This window comes from Stegastes partitus, unplaced genomic scaffold (assembly GCF_000690725.1).
Source record: "Stegastes partitus isolate 25-593 unplaced genomic scaffold, Stegastes_partitus-1.0.2 Scaffold482, whole genome shotgun sequence".
NCBI classification, from domain to species: domain Eukaryota; kingdom Metazoa; phylum Chordata; class Actinopteri; family Pomacentridae; genus Stegastes; species Stegastes partitus.
The window spans coordinates 324,179-346,524 of record NW_007578213.1 but is presented as its reverse complement, the minus strand read 5'-3'; the positions used below and the strand labels follow the sequence as shown (position 1 = coordinate 346,524).

At 40.3% G+C, this 22,346-nt stretch overlaps 3 protein-coding genes across 4 annotated transcripts; 2 read left to right on the top strand and 1 right to left on the bottom strand.

Moving 5' to 3' along the window:
- Window positions 1-933: 933 nt before the first annotated feature.
- On the bottom strand, window positions 934-6,907 carry mre11a (MRE11 homolog A, double strand break repair nuclease). Of its 2 annotated transcripts, none has more exons than XM_008287009.1 (20): window positions 6,855-6,907; window positions 6,213-6,280; window positions 5,945-6,077; window positions 5,639-5,799; window positions 5,464-5,551; window positions 5,212-5,353; window positions 4,974-5,088; window positions 4,469-4,654; window positions 4,207-4,378; window positions 4,025-4,105; window positions 3,811-3,940; window positions 3,444-3,544; window positions 3,170-3,340; window positions 3,030-3,089; window positions 2,779-2,959; window positions 2,379-2,465; window positions 2,158-2,222; window positions 1,985-2,046; window positions 1,686-1,785; window positions 934-1,383 (listed from the first exon to the last, which is right to left on the bottom strand). In XM_008287009.1, exons 2-20 carry the CDS (start codon window positions 6,230-6,232, stop codon window positions 1,342-1,344), a joined length of 2,097 nt encoding a protein of 698 aa, XP_008285231.1. In that variant the 5' UTR covers window positions 6,233-6,280; window positions 6,855-6,907; the 3' UTR covers window positions 934-1,341. The 2 variants fall into 2 exon arrangements, with proteins under 2 accessions (XP_008285231.1, XP_008285230.1); XM_008287008.1 differs by lacking the exon at window positions 6,855-6,907 and adding an exon at window positions 6,783-6,848.
- A 282-nt stretch (window positions 6,908-7,189) lies between these two features.
- cep57 (centrosomal protein 57) lies at window positions 7,190-11,713 on the top strand. Its single transcript, XM_008287007.1, has 11 exons — window positions 7,190-7,410; window positions 7,791-7,977; window positions 8,285-8,485; window positions 8,622-8,743; window positions 8,851-8,973; window positions 9,721-9,798; window positions 9,926-10,021; window positions 10,482-10,562; window positions 10,657-10,868; window positions 10,951-11,095; window positions 11,189-11,713. Exons 1-11 carry the CDS (start codon window positions 7,363-7,365, stop codon window positions 11,372-11,374), a joined length of 1,479 nt encoding a protein of 492 aa, XP_008285229.1. The 5' UTR covers window positions 7,190-7,362; the 3' UTR covers window positions 11,375-11,713.
- Window positions 11,714-15,067: 3,354 nt separating this feature from the next.
- LOC103361033 (guanylate cyclase soluble subunit beta-2-like) lies at window positions 15,068-20,903 on the top strand. Its single transcript, XM_008287018.1, has 15 exons — window positions 15,068-15,137; window positions 15,237-15,310; window positions 15,494-15,588; window positions 15,660-15,820; window positions 15,898-15,997; window positions 16,130-16,362; window positions 16,503-16,590; window positions 17,580-17,683; window positions 17,842-18,058; window positions 18,160-18,480; window positions 18,590-18,738; window positions 18,881-19,027; window positions 19,942-20,096; window positions 20,202-20,368; window positions 20,542-20,903. Exons 1-15 carry the CDS (start codon window positions 15,135-15,137, stop codon window positions 20,901-20,903), a joined length of 2,376 nt encoding a protein of 791 aa, XP_008285240.1. The 5' UTR covers window positions 15,068-15,134.
- Window positions 20,904-22,346: the final 1,443 nt, after the last annotated feature.

Sequence of the window (22,346 nt, the reverse complement as noted above, 5' to 3'; positions counted from 1 at the left end):
GTATTCAGATCCTTTACTTTAGTAAAAATACTGATACCACACCATGAAAACACTGCACGAATCCATCCTCTAAAGACTAACTTACTACTAGATATAGCACTATCAGCAAAATGTACTTAAACTATCAAAAGTAATCATTCTCCTTGTCAGTGTTTTATTGTTGTATTATACGCATGTTTTTAGATTAATATTACAGCCGCATTAATACCTATGTTGCAACAATCCTGCTTCCATCTCTGTTACAATATTTTCTAGCTGATCCAAGTGCCTAATTAAGAACAATTTTCTCAACCCATAAAGGAACACTTCAGTATATCACAAACATGCAAAAATCACACATGAGGAGATACAGTTTTCACAGGACAGGAAAGGGACGAAAAATTCTAATGCAAAATGTAAGTAGGAATGCTGTCAGATAAATGCAGTGGAGTTAAAAGTACAATATTGGTGTCTGTGATTGTATGACACAGAAGAATAAAGTTACATAAAAGAGAAATATTCAAGCACAAGTACCTCAGACTTGTACTTCATTGACAGAGTTGCATTCTACCACTGGTGTCTTTGGTCTTTAACATTCACATAATACACTTTACATTTCTAAATTAAACTTCTGCAGAGGATCATCTTGCCCACTCTTGCAATTTATCATTGATCCTTGGGGCCCCTAAAATATTGTATAACACAACCATTATGATCAACAAATTTGCTGTTAAGTGGGGGGAAGAAGTGTAAAAACTGGAACAGAAGACCAATACAAAGTGGGGTGAGAGAAATACCATCTTTGTTAACATTTGATGATGTATTGCTTTGTAAGCCCTTTCAGATTTGTTTTGGTTTTTTACCTTAACTTCTGAGCACAGCACCAGGGTATTTGTGTGACTTCACAGCTGCAGAGGGAGGCAAAGATCATAATTCAAAAACAGACACAAGTGATTATATAAATGAAAAAACATTTATTTCCTGAACTACAAAAGCTCATGACAAAACCCAACAACAGTCAGAAGCGGATGCACTTCACCAGTTAATAGGTCCAAGTGGTGGCCAGCAAATGAGGTTGTGAAAACTTTGGATATCACTCATAAATCTTTTCTCTACTTTGCCCCCGGTAGCACTTAGCTTAGCCCTTTCACCAGAAAACAGACTGATTGGATGGTTTTACTCTCAGCAACAAACACTTGCTGACCAACCTAATTATTTATGTCACCATTAGGAAGACTGAGTGCAGAGAACATTGAAACATGCATCTTAAGTCCTTCAGAGCTCACTTGCTAATAAGTATTAACAGCGATTTGTTAAAAATCAACAACATTAACACACGTTATATAATAGATGCACTTGTGGTTATCTCCGGGAACGATGGCTGCGGCCTTTGAAAGGGTTATCCTGTAAGAAAAACAAAAGATAAAGGGGGGAGGGACAACAGAAAAGTTAATAAAATCTATTGGAAGCAAGTTCCTTTTTGGCAAGAAAATATAAAACAGTTTAGTGACACTGGCAAGAGGATTATATATTGCCTGTATTGCAGTTTAAGTTCAAATCAGTTTTATTTTCTCCAGAATAGTATAATTCCACTTTACAGGTGTAGTCATGTTTTCCCAGTGGGGGGGGGGGGGGGGGGGGGGGGGGGGAGACTGCATCCTTGCACTCTATATTCATGCTACATCATTTCTCTAATCGCTTTTTACCTCCTCCTCATCATCACTGTCATCAAATGCAATTCCTCTAGATGACTGGCTCTGGCTCTGAGAGCTGTACTTAGAGAAGGATGCCGATGACGACGCTGGTCTGTGGGAGGCAAAACAAGAACAAGAACCAAATCAGTAACAGCTTTAAAATAGAAATTTAAAGCAAAGAGGGAGAAAAAGATAAATATGCTTTGTGTGTCTATTTACACATACTATGCACAGAATGGAGATTGTCTTGTTGCTACATTTTTTGCTCTTAAAACAGTGGACCACCACGCTGTAGACATAAACAAACATACTTTGGAGGGGGCCGGGTAGTTTTCAATACAGGTGTATCTTCATCTGAGTCCTCAATGCTCATCTGAAGATGGATAAAGATGAAACCCAACATTAAAGGATGACGCAGTTTGTGTAAAGATGAAAAAAAGGCATGTGTGGTTATGTGTGTATTCTCATTTAACCTTTAACTTACCGCATCGGCTGTGTAAGATGTGGTGGCTGCTTTCCGAGAAGGTCTCTGCGATGAAGCTTGAAATGCTGGAAGCGAATGTAAAGTAGAGGGAAGAAAGGAGTACAGGGGAGTGAAAGGGGAAGTAGAGTAAGATTTATGTGCATTCTTTGTCTGGCTACAGTACAAAATATGTGTGTCTATGGATTGTTACACAAAATGCACAAAATTTCACAATACCCTACCCTGCATAATGCTTCTGCTTTGGGTTGCTGTTGAGGATTTCTGGGAACGACCCCGACCGGCTGGCTTTGGTTCAGAGGCAGCTGCACCTGGATGGAGAGAGAGACAACATAAACCAAGGACTTATGATGGAATAACTGCACAAAAATATTGTATACTTTGCTTTTCTGTACTGCTACATCATCCTTGTTGGTCTTTATGTGATATCAACTGTATTTCTGTATCGCTCTTACACAATAGTCTGATAGGCAGACACTGTACATGAGTATGTTTGGCGTAACCTGCCACTCGGCAATTTATGAATGTGATACATAAATACATATGTATTTACCTCGAGTCATTTCCTGGAACCAAACCTACATTCTTGAATAAAGCTGTAGAGGATTAATTTAAGACTCTCACCTCTCCCCCTCCCCCGGCTACCCCGTCCTCGGCCTCCTCGCCCTCTGCCTCGTGTAGGGGCAGGAAATGAATCTGAGCCTTCATCTGAGTCCATGGGCGTTGCAAAATCATCTAGTATGGCCGCATCTAAAACATCATCATCACCTCGCTCCAGCCGGTGAGCTTTGGCTCTGTTCATGGCCTGAGAAAGAGAGATATGATAAACATGACATAGACAGAGCGTATCAGGCCACCGTGAATTCACTACTTACTTCTTTGATTTCATTTTCTTCCTCTGTCGTGTTCTTTTTGGAGTCTCTAAATAGCCGGACCTAAAAGTAAAACAACATGATGTTGTAATAATAGAATATCAACAATTACTTCACTTTCAGTGTGTGCCACACTCTGTTACCTCTGTATCTATATCCTGCTCTGTGATTACTCCTCTGGCCTGAAGATGCCGTTGCGTCTTCTCTAACTGGTAGGTGATCAGCTCCTCGATGGCATCCTTCTCATCTTTGTCTACAAACTCCTGAATGGCCTTTCCCATGCCCTGCTCAGTCAGCAGGGACAACTGCACCTTCTACGAAGACATACACGTGCACTTAGAACAAAATACAAAGACAAGTGGTTTGATAATCTTCTGGTCTGTACACATGTAGCATGTGTTTCTAGTAATAATGTACCTGTTCAGCTGCCTCAAAGTACTGTTTGACCAGGTCCTCCACTCTCAGCCCCTCAATAGCAGTCGTTTTTACCAGCTTACCATAGTCAACATTGACTTCATCTAAAAAGCACAATGAATAAAACATGATGGCCAGTTTACATGCTGAAGGAAGACAGCTGCCTGAAACGTCCATGACATGCAGGAATAAACCATTCAAATACAGTCCTGTCCTACTTTTGATTTTTGCCTTTGAGAATTTAGCACGAATTTATACAAACTTATGGGTGATGCATTATGATTCATTATCCAACGCATCAAGTGGATATTTGATACACATTTTTTAGCTTTATGTAATACTGGGTTAGTAGTGTACAGCTCTGTCAGACCTTTGATGTCCTCCTTTTGCTCACGGCGTCTGAGAAAGTGAATGATGTCTTTTGGGTTGGCGACGCGGTCGACAAACTTCTGACTGAAGCGAGCGACGTTAAATGCCTCAAAACCTCCACTGTAGTCCACCTGGGGAAGACAAAGGAAAGGATACATTTGATTTAAATGTCAATATAACGCTGCCGGCACAGTCTATAAGCTTGCCCGTCTCACCCTCAGGCGAATTAGTGGTTTCTCTGGGGTGAGTGGACATCCAAGTCTTCCCCTTTCTGCTTCTTCTAACATCTCTGTGACCTACATAATTGAGAAACAGAAAGACAGAAGTGTATAAGGGGACAGATTAGGGGCAAAAAGTGCAAGATGGCTGTATGCTTGATTGCCACTCTGAGTGTTACCTTTGCATAGCAGAAGTTCTCAATCTTCTTTGTGACTTGAGGTGTATCAGGTGTGAAGAGGTCTTGGTGGTCAGCCAGCACAACATCCTGAATGAAGAACTGCCGCACAGTCTTTAGGGGGATCTTTTGCAGGTTCATCTTGCGACCTTTCACCCTCAGCAGCCCGATGTGCCTTGACAAACACAAACAGAATAGTCTGAATACTGTTGCTCCTTAAAATACACTCAGAATACATCCACTGTGTGTCTGTGTGTATTCGTACTTCTCGGTAGCCTCTCCAGGGGACAGCGATGTAGCGACAGAGCTCCCAGGCTGCGTCACATGGAAGAGTTGTTGTTCATTTCTGGTCGGCGTTATCAGACACTCATGTTCGTGACCCCAGACCACCAGGTCAAGAAACTCATCCAGAAACTGCTCAGGAATGTAATTTGTGGGACCGTGCTTACTCCTAGACAGAACACACAGACAGGAAAGATCAAACAAAACAAAACAAACAAACAAAAAAACACATATTATAGAATAAAAAGATACTGTGTTAAAATATTTATTAGTATCAAGGGCACAGGGAATGTGTACGTTACTTAATAAAACACGACAAGCAAACCTATTATTCACTCTCTTGAAAAAGCTTTATTTGTTAAAAACATACCGACCATCTGCACAGCAGCTCTGAGATTAATTTACTTAGGTTTTATACAGGTATAATTTACAGCTATGCCCAACTAATGGATTGGACTTTTCAACAAGATATATATGTATGACTGCACCTGTTCTGGTGGATGGTGAAGAGGTTAAACCATTGGTCTTGGTCTTCTTTGGGACGAAGCATGGTTACCTGGTTGTTGACAAACATCCTGTACAAGCGCTCATCTGGGATAGAACCTTCACACACATTCATAAAAATTTTTAAAACAAAACATTTTTTTTTTTTTAATCTTAGCAGAATACAAAGATTATTATTGTAGGAATGGACATTTACCAGTACATGATGAAACACAAACTCACCAAGACCATATAAGGCCAGCTTGGTGCTGCCTTTCTGCATGAGGATGGGACTAATCTCTATCCTCTCCACTGAGTGGGAATGACCAAAGTGATTGACAAGACCAGAAGCACCTAGCAGATCCAATGCACACAAACCTTCGGCCTTGAGAGAGAGGAAAGACACAATTACAGCAAATACACAGACTCAAGACACACAAAAATCTTGGTGTTGTTTCTGATACAATAATTCATCGTATACTCGAAGCAACTCACTCCAGTTGGGTCATCGTGGTTGCCATGAATGCTGAACACAGGTATTGAGATGTTCAGGTTTTCATCCTGATAGTTAACCCAGGGGAACCTACAACACATCAACACATATGTAACAACATTCATTCAGCATGATTATGGCACTGGCAGGGAAGACCACACAGACAGAGGAACTGACTGGGTTGTGTTGAAGTTGACGGTCTGGTCACTGAGGATGTTGAAGCGTACAGGCGAGTCTCCCATACAGTACTGCCTTAACATGGATATGCAGTTGTGGAGGCATCGGCGTGATGGCTTGTTCTCGTGGAACAAATCACCTCCCAGGAGGATGAAATCTACCTGCAGACCAACAGATATGCAAAACGAGAGCGGAGGGTATTTAAAACAGCCAGGCATAGGGAAGTCAGTGCAAGCAGACAGAGACATAGTTGAATCTGACTTAATATTAAATCATCCCACATCTGCCAATTTAACCTGCATGTACCTGATTTGTTTTGGCACATTTCAGGATTTCATTTAGTGTGCTGTAGGAGTCACCGCCACGGATAGCGTCCTTCTCAAGGTAACCAAGGTGAACATCTGTAGCTATCAGGATCTTGAAGGTGTCCTCATCATCCCTAGAAAAACAGCAAACACAAAGAAATACAGCTCACACATTCAATTACTATGAACCAGTGTATGTGCATTTTATTGAGCCTTAACGACACACAACCTACACATAAATACTAGGGTGAGAATTAAAACAAACTCACAAGATGTTTTCTGAGGACATGGTGAGGTGGGAAATTACACCTGGCAGATGGTCAGCAAAAGTCTTCCCCTGTACACAATACATGCACATATATAATCCTGAACATATACTTTTAACATCTAAACTTCAAACTAAACATTCCAGGAAAACATCAAATTATGTAAACAAACTATTTGTACGAATCAATCGCTGAGAATGAACGCAGCAAACACATTTACGTCATAAAAAGTCAGGACTAACTAATCAACAGTGAGCCACAAGAAAAAAAAAAACAACAAAATCACACTGGTTTCCCTGTGAAAAATATATGTTTACAATATCTGGGTCACCGAAAAATACACTTTACGACATAATACGCGGTGTTACAGAGCGCTAGTGCTAACTAATTAATACTGTATAAGTGAAGTCGCAACTTTAGCTAACAGCAACATGTCACTGAACGGTAATTTACTGCGAAGACGGCAAATTAGCTTTCACTTGTGCTAGAGACCCATGTGTGCAAGGCAGTAACGCGATAACTAACATGAACCGGACTTGCTGAGCCAAACCTACAAATAATATCTCTACAAACCTTAAATAACTGTTTATTGCTTACACTATCAGCCACAACGTGAAAAAAAAAAACACAAAACATGCCACCCACCTCCTTTTAGGTCTCCCAAATACCACACTGGCATAAATCTCCCGGCAACTCTTGCAAAGCTTCTTCCCGCCCCCCACAGATGACTCAGAGTTATTGTAGTTCTATTCCGAAGCTTCGCCTTTCTAAACTACAGAACCTCCGCGGGGAAAGGACTACATTTCCGGTAAACCAACTTTATGCGTTTGTTTTAATTATCGTGTAGCACCGATTTTGCTGTGTCCCAAACATAATGTTAACGTCGATGTGCTCGGTGTGTAACGGAGCAGGCTGGTCAATGAATCATTCCTACCTCCCAGAAACCCTGGACTGTGAGGTTTGCCAGTGATGTTTTCTTTCACAACCCGTGTTAGCACAGGCAGCTTAAGAAACTGGCGGCTAGCAAACTGCTAGTTGTTAGTAAAAGGAGCTTTGCCGTAGTTTTTTTTTTTTTAAACTAGCATCAGCTTCATTTGCATATTTGACTGGTTCAGCACAAACGAGGCAGACTCACTGGAGTAGCTGCAGTTCAATGGAGACGCTGTCAAAAACAGCCGCAGTTGATGCTACACCGGAGAAGGTAGCTGTAGAGTTTTTGCTTAATGTAACTTGAAAGAAAGAATGAAAGATGTTTGCTGCTTTTTGTGTTGAATTAGTTTGAATGCACGGAAAGCTACCTAGCAGCAGTTGCTACAACTCAGACCATCTGATGCTGCAGAACTACTGAAGTTTCTCTCGATGTCTTGTATTATTAGAGCAAATAAATAATGTTAACTTTAAGTCCAGTTAGTGCATACATTTAAGGTTTTATTTCATGTTTATGTAGCTCTCTGTATTTAATGTGCTGGTTATTGGTCACAGTAATCTCATCCACTACCATAGAGGTCAGTACTGAAGATGTATTGTAGATATCTATAACATTGAGGATGCTGGTTAACAATTGGTCCTGTTTCTCTGCAGGAACCCTGTCCACCACCAAAAGCCAACGGAGTCGTGTCTGAGAGCCTGTCCCTGGCATCTTACAAAGACTACCCTGCTCACCGGCCCTTCATCAACACACTTGTGCATCACACACCCCAAACACGCACACACCACTCCTGTCGTCCACCATCACCCAGCAAAGCCTTCCCAGAGACCAGCAGTGCAGGTACATTTAATGTGTGGGTTGTTTTCCAACTACTAAGTTTCCATTCTGGTATTGTGGTGTTTCAGAGCTCCATGGTTACATGTGCAACATGATACCGCACCACTTGGATGTCTCAGCTGCATCAACATCTATTCATTCTTCCACATCCTCCTCTCTGAGCTCCTACCCTCCTTACTTCCTCTTTCATTGAAAGGTCAAAAATATCTCACGTTACGCCTGTTACTATTTACCAGATATGTTTGAAATTCATCAGTGTTTCCCCACAGGCCTCTTTTATCTCTTACATGTGATCTATTTGCCTGTGCAGCAATCTTATCTGCCCTGAGGAATCTCCAGGAGAAGATCAGGAGGTTGGAGTTGGAGAAAGGCCATGCAGAGCTCGGTCTGCGTTCTGTGGGAAAAGAAGCATCACACTCTTTTCTGCAGAATGAGAAAGTTACCCAGAGACTCATAAATAGTCCAACAGACACAGAAAGAGAGATGAGTAGCCGATCCAACTGCAACCAAGGTGAGGATATGAATAATGTGATAATGATTTAAGAATTTTTTCATTGAGTTTTGTCCTACATCTGTCCATTTTTACTATCTTATGTTTCAACCCTTATCTATTTTCTCATCACGGTGTACCTTCACTCTCTTTGTAGTGTTGATCACCCACCTTGCTGCTGCAGAGTCTCGCTGTGTAAAGCTGGAGCGACAGCTGGATCACATGAGGAGGATGTTACGCAATGCCAGGACAGAGAGGTCCAGCCTGCTCAAACAGCAGGTTAATCCAGAGTCATAGCTTCCACTTTGCTTAAAAATACTAAATAACTCTTAAGTGTGAGCAAGTAGACACGTAGAAAAAGTATTAACTGCTCTCCACCTTTTCAGGCCTCCGTGGAGAAATCAGCCGATCCCCACGCTGACACAGTGTCTGAGCATGCTCAGTTAGAGAAACTGGAGCGACTTGAACAGGAGTACCTCAGGCTGACACGCACACAGAACAGTGCTGAGGTAGAAATAACAACACATCAGTATGTCAGTTAAAGAAATCATGAAAGAGCACGTGCTAACATTAACTACGTAGTTGCCGAGATGCTATGCTCTGCCGACTGTCATAAGGAAGAGCATATTGCCGTATAAAAGCATATTTGCAATGGTGATGACAATAGCACAGATAGATAGATAGATAGATAGATAGATAGATAGATAGATAGATAGATAGATAGATAGATAGATAGATGCAGTCACACTCTAGAAAACATGTGTAACACTGAAGTCCTACAATGTGCTGAAGACTTGCAGCGAAGTAATACAAATATTTGTAATATGTAATGTGCAAAATTGACAATATAGAAGATATGCAGTGTGCAAAGATGTAGAAAATCAATAATGTAAAAAAAAAATCCAGTTTGCAAAATTACTTGCATACCTACAATCTTAATATACCATGAAATAGAAAACTATCTTTATAAACAAAGGACTTTAAATCAGATGGGGTCACAAGCAGACACCTGATTTGTTCTAAAGGTGTTATCTAAAGAGGTTGTCATAGACTGAATAGAACTTAAATTACACATTCAAAATTGACATATTTATCTTGGATGTATTTCCAATGTATGACCTGAATTGCAGGAATAATGGTAAAAGACAAGCCCATGTTTTAATCGCAAGTCAGCAGTAACAAGTGAAAATAGGTTGCATTTTCATTCACATTGTTTTAACACCATCATCATGACTGTGTACATGTGAATATGTCAGATGAAGATTCATGAGCTGGAGATGAAACTACAAGAGGAGGAGCACCAGAGAAAGCTGGTCCAGGATAAGGCCAACCAGGTAACAAAACCTGCTTGTGTTCCAGTTATCTCACTACTGGCAGCTTGTAATATTTGCTATATCTGAAAAAGAAGCTTGTTTTACGCACATTTTTTTGTAGTTTTATTTTGTTTTTTGCAACTCTCAGCTACAGACAGGTTTGGAGGCCAACAGGATTTTGCTCAAGTCTGTGTCACCTTGCCTGTCCAACAGACAATCCAAAGAGAAGAAGTCCAGTTCAAAAGTAAGGACATTTACAGGGGTGGGTCAGGATTTTACTCCTGTTTGAGTCCACTAAGATTTTTTTCTTTCCTCTTTTTAAGTAGATTTTCAACAAATGTGGCAAGACAGCTGCAGTTGCATGCTCCTCTACAGTGATAATAATAATAATAATTAGAATGAGTTTAGCTATGAGGAAAGCAAGAGAAAGTGTTAAAATAGCATTAAATCATCAAGAGTCCATCTTCTTCCGTTTTCGCTCTCAAAAGGCATTGAACTTATTAGATGAGACCGTTTTAAATATGCTTGATGTTGTCATAAAATTTATATTTTATGGATGTGGAGTGACAAAACTATTCTGTTAAATAATTTATACAAAATCAATGAATTTGATAGATTAACTAATGATTAAAAAAAAACAATCTTTAGCCCTTGTATTGTCTTGTGGATCTAACCATTGTTGATGTTGATTTGTGTCTTTCCAGAAATCCTCACCACAGCCACCATCCTACACACAGCCACACTACAGACTGAGCCTCAGAGATGTGCCTTTTGTTGCTGGAACGGTATTGTTGGCATAGATGCATGTACTGTTAGTTTGTTGTTTTTATTGTAATACTTACCTTACTCTGGCTCTCTTCCCTCCTGCCTGGGTTTCAGTCGGTAGGCTGCAGCCACTCAGTCAGAGCCAACGTCCAGTCAGTTTTGTCTCTCCTGAAGCAACACCAGCCGCACCTCTGCAACAGCCGTGTCCTCTCTCACAACACAGACAGCTCTCAGTCAGACAGTTCCTCTTCTTCCTCCTCGACTGGTGGCGATGAACTGTCAGAGCTGCTACAAGCCCTGCAGGACGAGCTGCGACTCATGAGCTTGTAAGTCTAGTTGGGCTTAAGTCAGGAGTCACATACTAAGTTTATGAATTGTGTTGAGTTTTATTCTCGGTGTGTTTTGCAGGGAGCAGGATGTGTTGATGAGGCAGCTGGAGGACAGCGTGTTTGAGCAGGAAAGAAAAGAACTTCGGAGGGAGCAGGAGAGGCTGTTGATGAAAATGGAGAGGAAAGGAGAGCAGATCAGTAAGCTCTACAAACACAAATCCCAGGTAGGTCAAGCTCACACACGGCCAAACTGCAAACCTAGGATTCTCTTTTCTTTTGTAGCTCCTGTCTTTTACCTTCTCTTGTCTTTCCTCTAGATAAAAAAGTTAAGAAAGGACGTGAATTCCAGGCAGAACAGTAGAAATGAGGTGAGAGTTTGTACCACAGTGTCCACTAGAGGTCGCTCTGCGGGAGCAGTTAAAGTTAGACCAGGAGAGAGAAGCAAGAGGAATCTGAGGCTGCTGAGGGACATGAAGGCTCTGCAAACTTCATTACGGACCTGAAACTCACCGGGACAGTAGATTCCTCCTGTTGGTGCTACGTACCTCTGGCCATTTACACTAAAACAGCCACTGATTGGGAAGAAAAAACTGTGATACTCAAGCATCTTCTTCATCACATTTGTGACCATATGACCTATGACCCCATGAGGGGTTTTTTTGGTTTTTGTTATTTTTAAAAAAATATTATTGGAACATCTAAAAAGACTGTGTGTTTCGTGTCAGACCTAAGTTTTCTCTACTGATCAACCCAAAGTAAATTTTATCAAAGTTATGTGCTTTTTTTTTCTATTAGTCATCTCAGTGTCTAATGAGAATAAATCCAAATATTTTACAGACAAAGAGACAGTTAGATGATACTTAATTTATTCTTTACAGCTACCGTTAAAAGGCCTTTTTTGTTTGTGAAACATACCAACTCAAATATCTGCTACAACTCACAATCTTGTTTTTTTTTTGTTTGTTTGTTTGTTTGTTTTTTTTTTTTTTTACCAGCAGAGGGCGCAAAAGCTTAGTTAAGTAATTCTTTTGTTTGTATGTTTGAGTTCTTTTGTTTTTTACTCTATTGTGGTCTACTCATACATCTGGTCTGCATTGTCAGCTTGTCAGTCATCTGTGAAGCACTTTGAACTGCACAAACCTGTGTGAAAGGTGCTCTACAAATAATGTCTGATTTGTTAACAGATAACTGTAGAATCTAAAATCCTACAAGCGGTGACAGTTTTATTTTGAGCATAATTTTCTAGTCTCAGATGATTAAAACACAATTAGACATAGTAGTTTCCTGAGGACAAAAGAAAAACATTTTTTAAAGGAAGCCAAAATCACATCATACTAAAATATTCCTGGATTGTATTATTTGATTTTCAAATTTCATGCGGGGCTGCAAGGCGGCTTGGTGGTTAGCACTGTTGCCTCGCAGCAAGAAGGCCGCCAGTTCATGTCCTGGTAAGGAGACCCGGGATCTTTTTGCGTGGAGTTTGCATGTTCTCCCCGTGCAGCGTGGGTTCTCTGACTTCCTCCCACAGTCCAAAAACATGTTGAGGTTAATTGGTGATTCTAAATTGTCCGTAGGTGTGAATGTGAGTGTGCTTGGTTGTCTGTCTCTAAGTGTAGCCCTGTGATAGACTGGTGACCTGTCCAGGGTGTCCCCTGCCTTCACCCTAAGTCAGCTGGGATAGACTCCAGCCCTCCGTGACCCTAGTGAGGATTAAGCGGTGTATAGATAATGGATGGATGGGTGGAAATTTCATACGCATTAATAATGAGGATCTGACAGTCATTGCCAGTGTAGAGAAACTGCAGAGATGAACTACTTTGGTATGTATACTCAGTTTGCAGTTTACTTGGCACACCTAAGCTAAGCCAATCTGAGGTAATACAACAATCTTGTTCTTATTAATTTGGCAGCTGAGTGTTTTCCAAAAATGTTATTAGCCTAATGTGCTAAAGGACCTAAAAAAAATACACTTACTGTGCTGTCATATTGGTTATTCTATGACTCGGTCCATCCTATGTGTCACATTCCAAACTATTTCTACGTACACATGTGATGATCACAATATTTATATACATTATAATTATTTCTACAAATACTGTAAATTATTTCTGAGAAACATACGTAACCCAGATTTGAGTGAAAACTTTGAGAAATAAAGTATTTATGTTTGCTTATGAGTGGAGCATTGGCTTGATTTTCCACTGATATATTGTGCACTGTGTTTGAGCTGCTTCTGTTTGGTTTCCTCTTGGACAGATTTGTCTCATCTACTTTTGATGCCGGCGTCATGACGTCAGCAGGCATCAGACTTCAATGAAATCACAATATATTCTCAATAAATGTCGGCTGTATTAGGCGTTAGTATACCGTTACACAGAAGACTTTTTACTTTCAAACAAGCCTCTAATTCACCTTGGAACAAAAAAAAGACTGTTATAGTCGTCTTAGCAATGGCTATTTTCCACTGAAAAAATTAAATCTATATGAATATCAATTTAACATGTACAAAAGAAGCATTCTTTAGTGGGTATTAAATCTTGTTGAACTACAGCTTTGTTCATCTAAACCTGAGTACTTTAATTATGCTCAGGATTAGCTTCAATTACAAAATTGAATGTTGCTCTTGCTTTAACTGCAACTTAAGTGTTAACACACCCAGAAATTGGCTTTGATTTTTTTTAAAATTACAATTACTATTATTTTTATTTTATTTTATTTTATGATTTGATTATTTCCAGGTAATCTATGAATTTTACTTCACTATAACTGCATAGGTGGTACATTTGTGACAAAGACATTTTTAAATCAGCAGTGATGTTTAGTCGACTGAATTGAACAAATTCAAGCTAGTGGGGCAGCTGGTAGCAGGTTAACATTGGCCAATGCATAGAGTCAGCTACTTAGACTGACTTTTAGACTGAAAATCTAATCGTATCATAATCCATTTTTACTGCCAGTTAGCTGTTATGTCACTGTATTGAATGATGGTGTACATACTTCATCAAAAATCTTAGCAAAGTTCTTCCTGACACTTCTACATATTATTAAAAAGTTTTTAGTTGTTGTTGAAACTAATGGATTACCCTTTCACAAGTATATCCATGTAAAATAAATACAGAAGCTTATTTGTACTGTTAAAAACCACATCTTTAGATTTCCTCAGACCTGTAAAAGGATTTCAGTGAAATGTAAATACTAGTAATGTCGCTATCAACCAAGAGAAGACTTGAAATAGCAGAGAGGCTTCGTTCACTGCTGCTATAGATTACACTTTTATGTACTATTCTTCTATTTTATAATTTTAATATTTGCACTTTTCTTAGCATTGTCTGTGTGAATACACTGCCAGGATTGCTGCTTAACTTCATATATACCATACAATGACATTCTGTTCTACTTCATGAACTTCTTTGATGAATTATCAGTATTTTATAGTATATTTTTTATTAATCGCATGTGATCCTATAACAGAAGCTTTATATTTGTTTGTAAGATTATCTGCATTTTTAAAATACATAAATTAACATTAATTATACTTATGTTTTTGTTTTTTTAATCATAATGTCAATGAGAATGCACATTTTAATGCAGAAAATGTTGATCTCAGCTTCTCAAATATGGGAAAATGTCAAATGGGTGACCATGGGACTGTTTTTCTTGATATCCTGCATCAATCATGGGTTATTTCTTAACTCCTCATGCACACATTGGATAGAGCCTGAGCTTGTCCCTGCTAAGTAAAGCTGCACACTCGTCCTCAAATGTATTCACAGCAAGTGTTTTCTGTAACTTTCAATCAGACTTCTGCACCTGTTGACAGGTAGTTTGATTTTGGCCCACTGCTCATCAGCAAAGTGCTCTAATTTGTCCTAGACAGTGTTTGTTTTTTAAATGATTCTTTTCAATCACAATTCAAAAGCAATGTCTTATTTGACTAAATTATAATTTAGCAATGTTTTATTTATTATTACTTTTTTCAGTTTCTAGATATTTGAGTGACTGTTGTGAATTTTGCCTTTTCTTTAATGGGAGGGTATGAATACATTTGTAGTTGTTGATTTCAGCACCAGGCTGGACTGAAGAGCTCCTTTCACATCAAGAGTCCTCCAGAGAGTCTCCACACAGCTGCAGACCAGAAGCTCGGATTTTCTTTTCGGTGGATCTGGACTTGTTTTCGCATAAAGACTAATTAGAGCCAAAGATTTGTGTCTGGAAAAAAAAAAAAAGAAGAGCAACGTGACTGATGGACAAACTGAGAGAGATATGGTATGCTGCTTTTACAAATGTTTTTTTTTTTTGCAAATGGTGTGACTTGCATCACCCGAATTAAATTCTATTCCATGGTTCCTTTTTTATTCCCGACAGTATGGATTTATCAACACCTGTTTGAAATCGCTGGTAGTAGAAAAGTTTGGTGAGGAGACGTGGATCAAGCTCAGGTAAAAGAAAATTCACTTTATTGACAGATTTTAATCTTGATCGAAAAAAATTAAATCTTTGCTGATAGATTGCATGAACTTTTCAAAGCCGTAATATGTTTAGATAATCTCAGATTGACGTGTTGTCCTCACAAGAGCAACAAATCCACTCTGTTATTCCTCAATCATCACCGTCGTGCGCAGGGATGAAGCTGGAGTCAGGGATGCTTTCCTCACATATGAAGTCTATGAAGACGAAATCACCATGCAGTTAGTAACAGAAGCCTGCAAGCTCTTAGGTAACACTTGTAGTCACGTCTGTCAAGTCGGAAATCTTGGTGTAGTTTTAAATATGTCCCTGTCTGGGCAGGAGTGAAGCCAGAGGTCGTCTGGAGGCAGTTCGGTGAATATTTCTTTGAGTTCTGCAAACGCTCCGGATACGATCACATGCTGCGGACTTTAGGAGGAAATCTGTTTGAATTTACTGAGAATCTGGATGCACTTCACAGCTACCTCGCCCTCTCCTACAAGGTACCTGCTCCCATGTCTGTTCACGTTACTGTCTTGCTTTTTCTTTTATCTTTTAATTCTTCCTTTGATTACTGCAGGAGATGAACGCGCCATCGTTTCGGGTGGAGAGAAACCTTGATGGCACCATGCTTCTCCATTATTATTCAGACCGCACAGGACTCTGCCACATTGTTCCTGGTGATGAAATATTACCCAGAATTACTGCTTTTATCTGTCTTATCCGTTTGCATTGATCTCATACTTAGGCCACTGCTTTACTCACACTTTCAACAAATGAAACTGAGTGTGTGACATCCCTCTGTGTTACAGGTATTATTGGAGCAGTTGCTAAAGATTTTTTCAACAGAGAGATAACAATGGAGGTTGTCAGCCAGATAGAGGAGCTGGAGAGAACTGGGAAGAAAGAGCATGTGGTTTTCCTGGTGACACAGTGGCCAGCTGTTGCTGCTGGGTCCAGTGTTGTCAGCAGCAAAGCTTCACTGGGAGCCCAGTCCCTGCAGCCTTTGGGTAGCAGACACAATACCACGATCTGGACCAAAGAGGTTAGATTGATCATCTGTGTTACAAGCTCTGTATGTAAAACAACTTTGTTTTGTAAAGCATCATGTAAAATGTGTAGAGGCTACAGTGGACAAAATAAGCAACCACGATGTACATGACATTCCCTTTTTTTTGTCCTCAGCCTCCTCATCAAAACAGATCCAGCAGCAGCTTCCCTGTGCACAGGAGTCGCTGGGAGACAATTAAGGAGTTGCTTCACCATGGAAAAGGTACAGACATAAATATACATATAAACCACGGAGCAACTGGCTTAAAACAAGACACCTGTACATGTGCATCTTTAGTTACAGTGCATATAAAAAATACTGGATGTTCTCCCCTTTTATTGCTTTGCAACACTGAATCATAGTCAACAGAGTTTGGCTTTCTTTTTTTTTCTTTTTTTAAAGAATTTCTCAAAAAAAAAAGACTTTTAAGTGAAAACCATAAAAGCAAAGCAATGTCAGTTAATGACATAAAATAACCAACTGCATAAGTATTTACCCCCTTGAGGTCAGTATTTAGTAGATGCTTCTTTGGCTGCAATTACAGCATTGGGCCTGTCATATCTGGACTCAGTTTTACCCAAAGTATTGTCATGTTGCACAGCAATTGTGAGTGATCAATTGGATTGAGATCTGTGCTCTGACTTGGTCACTCTGAAACCTTGTTGTGTGCCATTTCCGTGTAGTTCTGACTGTATGCTTTGGGCCATCATGTTGGAAGAAAAATCTTTGCAGTTCTTTTTTTGCAGACTGCATCAAGTCATCCTCAAATATTTCCCTAGACTATACTGCTTTCATTTCACTGTCTACCTTACAAGCATCCAGGGCCTGCTGCTGCTGAAAGGCAACCCCACATCATGATGCTGCCACCACCATGCAGAGATGGTGTGTTCATGATAATGTGTGGTGTTTGGTGTCCACCAACCATAGCATCTGGTCTGATGGTTTAAAAAGCTCCATTTTTTCCAACTGCCTTCAGACTTCTTCCATATGACATCTGGCAAATTCTTGTCAAAAATTTTCCAACAGTCCTTGGCTTGCTCTTGCCACTCTCCCAAAAAGTCTTATTTTGTAAATTCTTGTCCAAAACAAATTGACCATGATTCAATGCTGAAAGGCAATAAAAGGAGAAAACTTCCAGGCAGGATGAATACTTTTCATAGGCTCTTTATATATGGCGGCAAATATTTACCCCCTTTTGTGTCACCATACAGGCAAACTACTGAAGGGCTTTGAACCAGTGTATCCTGCCACCCTCTACATCGATCTGAAGACCTTCTGTCATGCTTTTCCTTTTCATATAGTCTTTGATGAGCAGGTAAAATGTACAAATACAGACCTATAAAAAAAACAGAGATTTGTTAATAGTCATCTCTCTATAGAAATGCATCCAAGAATATTTTGAATCAACTTTTAATTATGAGTAATTGGATCACATTAAATTAACTGGTGTGTTCCTGGTGTTGTCTGAGGCAGCTGGTGGTTCACCAGGCTGGAGTGAAGCTCCAGAGGATTGTCCCTGGGCTCCAGACTATGAGCATCCATCTGGACGAGTACTTCAGCATTGTGCATCCCGAGGTCACTTTTACCATCTCCAGCATCAGGAAGTTCATCAACAGCCACTTTGTCCTGCAGACCCGCAGGGACATGATGCCTCAGGGGTGGAAGGACCGGCCTATGTTGCAGCTCAGAGGTAGAGAACAACAAAAAATGCATCCAATCTACATTATTTTCTGTTTGTTTTTTGTCATCAGAAACTTTTAAATCTTTAAATCTTATATACTTTGTCTTCAGGTCAGATGATCTGGATGCCCTCTCTGGACTGCATGCTCTATCAAGCCTCACCTCTGCTGAGAAGCCTTCAGGAGTTGGAGGAGAGGGACATGCACATTTCTGACATCGCACCTCATGATGTCACCCGCGACCTTATCCTGCTCAATCAGCAGCGGCTGGCTGAGATGGAGCTGTCAAACCAGCTGGAGAGGAAGAAGGAAGAGCTCCGCCTCTTGTCCCAGCACCTGGAGGAGGAGAGGAGGAAGACGGAGAACTTGCTTTATGCCATGTTGCCCAAACATGTAGCCAACCAGCTGAAAGAGGGCAAGACAGTAGAAGCAGGTTAATGAAATGCAAATAATATAACAAGTGAATAATCAGACAGTTTGTGCTTTTCTGATGTGTGTGAGTGTGATGAGTGTTTTTGTGTATGTGTGTGTGCACCCCAAAGGAGAATTCAAAGAGTGCACCATTCTGTTCAGTGATGTAGTGACCTTCACTAATATCTGCTCCATGTGTGAACCCATTCAAATCGTCCTCATGCTCAACTCCATGTACCTCCGGTTTGACCGACTGACCACTGTGCACAATGTCTACAAGGTAAACACCCAAAATATCACCTTTTTATATCTATTATTGACTTGAGATGAAAGGAAGAAACATTCATTTTTATATATATTTTTTTTAATCATGTGGTTTGTCTGAACTTGACACCAACTGTGTGTTTATTTGCTGTTTTCAGGTTGAGACCATAGGGGATGCCTACATGGTGGTAGGCGGTGTTCCCATACCCGTCTCCAGCCACGCTGAGAGGGTCGCTAACTTTGCCCTGGGTATGATTCTGGCTGCACGAGAGGTTATTAACCCTGTGACAGGAGGACCCATTCAGGTGTGTGTGCTGCATTTGTGTTTATATTTATCAGTACACTCACACAAATACGGCATTTAAGTACAAACTTCAGCTTGAGTATTCCCTTATACTTGTAGTAAATTACACTTGAGAGGGAAAGATTGTACTTTTTAATCCACTGCCTGTATTTGACAAAATATAACTAATAGATGCTTTGCAGACTAAGATTTTACACACAAAACATGTGATCAGATTCTCCCCAGCATATTATTATTTGTTAGTAAGCAGCTCCTGCAGTAGTTGGAGCTAATTATTTCACAAATTAGACAAACATTATTAGGTACTATTGTGCATAACAGCTACTTTAATTTTTGATAATTCTAATAAATACTGTACTTTAGTTCTTGTACTTCGGCAAAATCTTGTAGGCCCTATGCTTGTGTTTTTTTATAGTGTGACATGGTAACAAGACGTATATAGATGTACACAATTTCTTAACTGATAATTAGTATCTGGTATATGCTATGCGATGAGTGCCACTGCCTGGTTGGAAATCCTTTAAATTACATCTATGTCTCCTTCAATGAAAAATGCAGATTTTTTGACTTTGCCAATAATCTTTGTCTCAAACATTTATTTGCTGGATCGTTCTTATGATGTGTGACATGCAGGCTTTAAGATTGTGCAGGAAAGTATAGAGAAGTCTCAGAGAAACGTTCCATTTTCAGCAGCAGACTTTTAAAACTGTTTTCTAGTGTCCAAGTCACACACTACAGCTATGGTCAAATATCCAAAAGAGGTAACAATGACCAAAACACATTTTCGAATTGAGTTTTTTTCGTTTTGTTTTTTTACAAAAACATGTCTATGTTAAAAATGTGTATATGCTATGTCTACTTTTAAACCAAACTTATTTTCGATTTTAAGCTGATCCGTGTTTTGTATTTCTGTAGATCCGTGTGGGTCTCCACAGCGGTCCAGTTCTGGCAGGTGTGGTTGGAGAGAAAATGCCTCGCTACTGTCTGTTTGGAGACACCGTCAACACTGCTTCCCGCATGGAGAGTCACGGCCTCCCAAACAAGATCCACCTGAGCCCAACTGTCTACCAGTGAGGGAACAAGCATCCATGTATAAGAGAAGCATGCATCCATACACGCTGGCATGACATCTGTAACGTCATTTATTTCACTTATGTTCTCTCTGTGTTTCTCAGGGCCCTGAAGAATAAATGCTTTGTTATCCAGAAGCGAGGAGAGATCGAGGTGAAGGGGAAGGGCAGGATGACCACTTACTTTCTTGAAGGGAACTCAGGAGTCAGCGAGCAGCAGATTATGGGTCTCTGTGACGGACAGTGGAACAGTCAGAGGAGCTACCGGCCAGGTATCCACAAACCAGGCCTGTTCGCTGTCTGATAATTTCTTCTAATTATGCATGTGGCGGTTTGTTGTGTGTCCTTTAAATCAGTGAACATGATTTTTAATTGACGATTGTTTGATTTTGAACGTGTATAGGCAACACACGGATCTGTTTCCATCTCTTTTCCTCTGTTGTAGCTTTACAGAAGCAGCACAGAGATGAACTTTCCTTGATCCCGATGACATATGGAGACGGTCTGAGTGAACCTCTGCCAACATCACATATGTCTGATCCCCAGACCTGCCCGGCTATCAAACCCCGCGACTCAGAGAGCTACGGAAGCCTGCACACCGATGATCAATCAGAGGATGAGGCTCGAGAACAGTTCAAAGATAAAGATGAATTTGGCAAAACAGAAATCAACTACACAGAGGAAAATGTGGACGGATTAGATGGCGACAGCCGTGTGGACACAGTGGAACAACACTTTAGTGCTGCTTCTAGGAAGACCAACAATGAAAGCAAACACACCCAAACCAAGTTGTGCGTGCTCCTCTGAGCTGGTAACTAACGTGCTTAATGGCTGATTGACTATGAATGATTTATCAAACGGGGTGGAGCGAATTTAACTGGTGCCACTGCTGCAGCTTTGTTGTCGATATCTTTCTCTGTATTACATCAGTGAGCTAGATTCTCTGCATTGTCAACGGTCCTCTTGAGTAAATGTTTGAAACACTGGATGTAACAGATCAAACATGAAATTCAGGTTCAGGTTGACAGTATACGGTTTGTTTGTAGCTCATTTGTAACACATTAAATGATCACTGCATTTTCCCTATTAGGGAAAATGTTCTCATCTCATAATTTTTATTGTGCTCACTGTTACATTAAAACCATCTACGTGTATCCAACTAGTTTGGAGCCAGGGGACAAAGTGATAAGCTCTCTTTGAAGTTCATTTGCTGTATTTTTATTTCTTTTTAAAATGCTGAGGAGAAACAAGGGCAAACATTTTGGCTAGAGACTTTCTGAGTGTTCGGGCTCCTGAGTTAACGTCAAAACACTGAGAAATGCATATTGCAGCAAACCTGAAGCTAAAAAGGCTACATTTTACATGTGTGAACTACAAGTTAAATTTGTTTTCACAACTCAAAGTGCATCTTTATGTCCAGCTGTGAACTCTTACAGTCAACATGATATTACTGGTACTCTTTGTCCATGTAAAACAGATGAAGGGATATAACAGTAACACTTAATGTGCTTTTTTTAAATGCTCAAAACAATACATAACACTGCATTTATCACAGGTAATACCTTGCAATTACTGTTACAGACTTTAAATGTGATATAGATATGCCAAACACTGGTTTAGATAGAGAAGACATGGACTAAAAAAATACACTCTTTAGGAACACTGTCAAGACACGTGTCACATCTTCGTGTGACCCCTTGACTACCATTTTCAGTTTGCAAAAACAAAGATGAATAAATAATGAATCTGAAGTTGCTCACGAGGCCTGACTCAGCGACCACAAGTGTCCGTAAAAGGGCCGCCACCTGCAGGTGTGTGTGTCACTCCGAAACGACACCCCGGGTCGGGAGAAGAGTTCAGACACCCGATCCTCGCTGCAGAGGGGCCCGTGTCTCATCACCGTTGACCGGGCCCGGATTGCCGTGGCCAGATGAAAACAACACCTGTAACCAGAGTCCTGTGTTTGTGTGGTCAGGTGTGATAAAATCGGTCTGCTGGCTCACTCATTAAGAGCCCATTCTGTACTGACCTAGATGAAGAGGCTTAACCTGTCTCTGGCCACAGAGGCTCAGTTCAAGTCTGCACTTTGTCTCGTGGCCACATCCAAAGTCTTTAACAGTTGTCCCTCAAGAGTCGGTTTCAGTTATTGAAGCCAGGTCAGGTATTTCAGGCTCCTCCTGGTGTTTGGACAGAACCGGCCTGCTGGTGTAAATGTCATCCACAGGTAGGAGGAAGGTGACGGTTTTTACT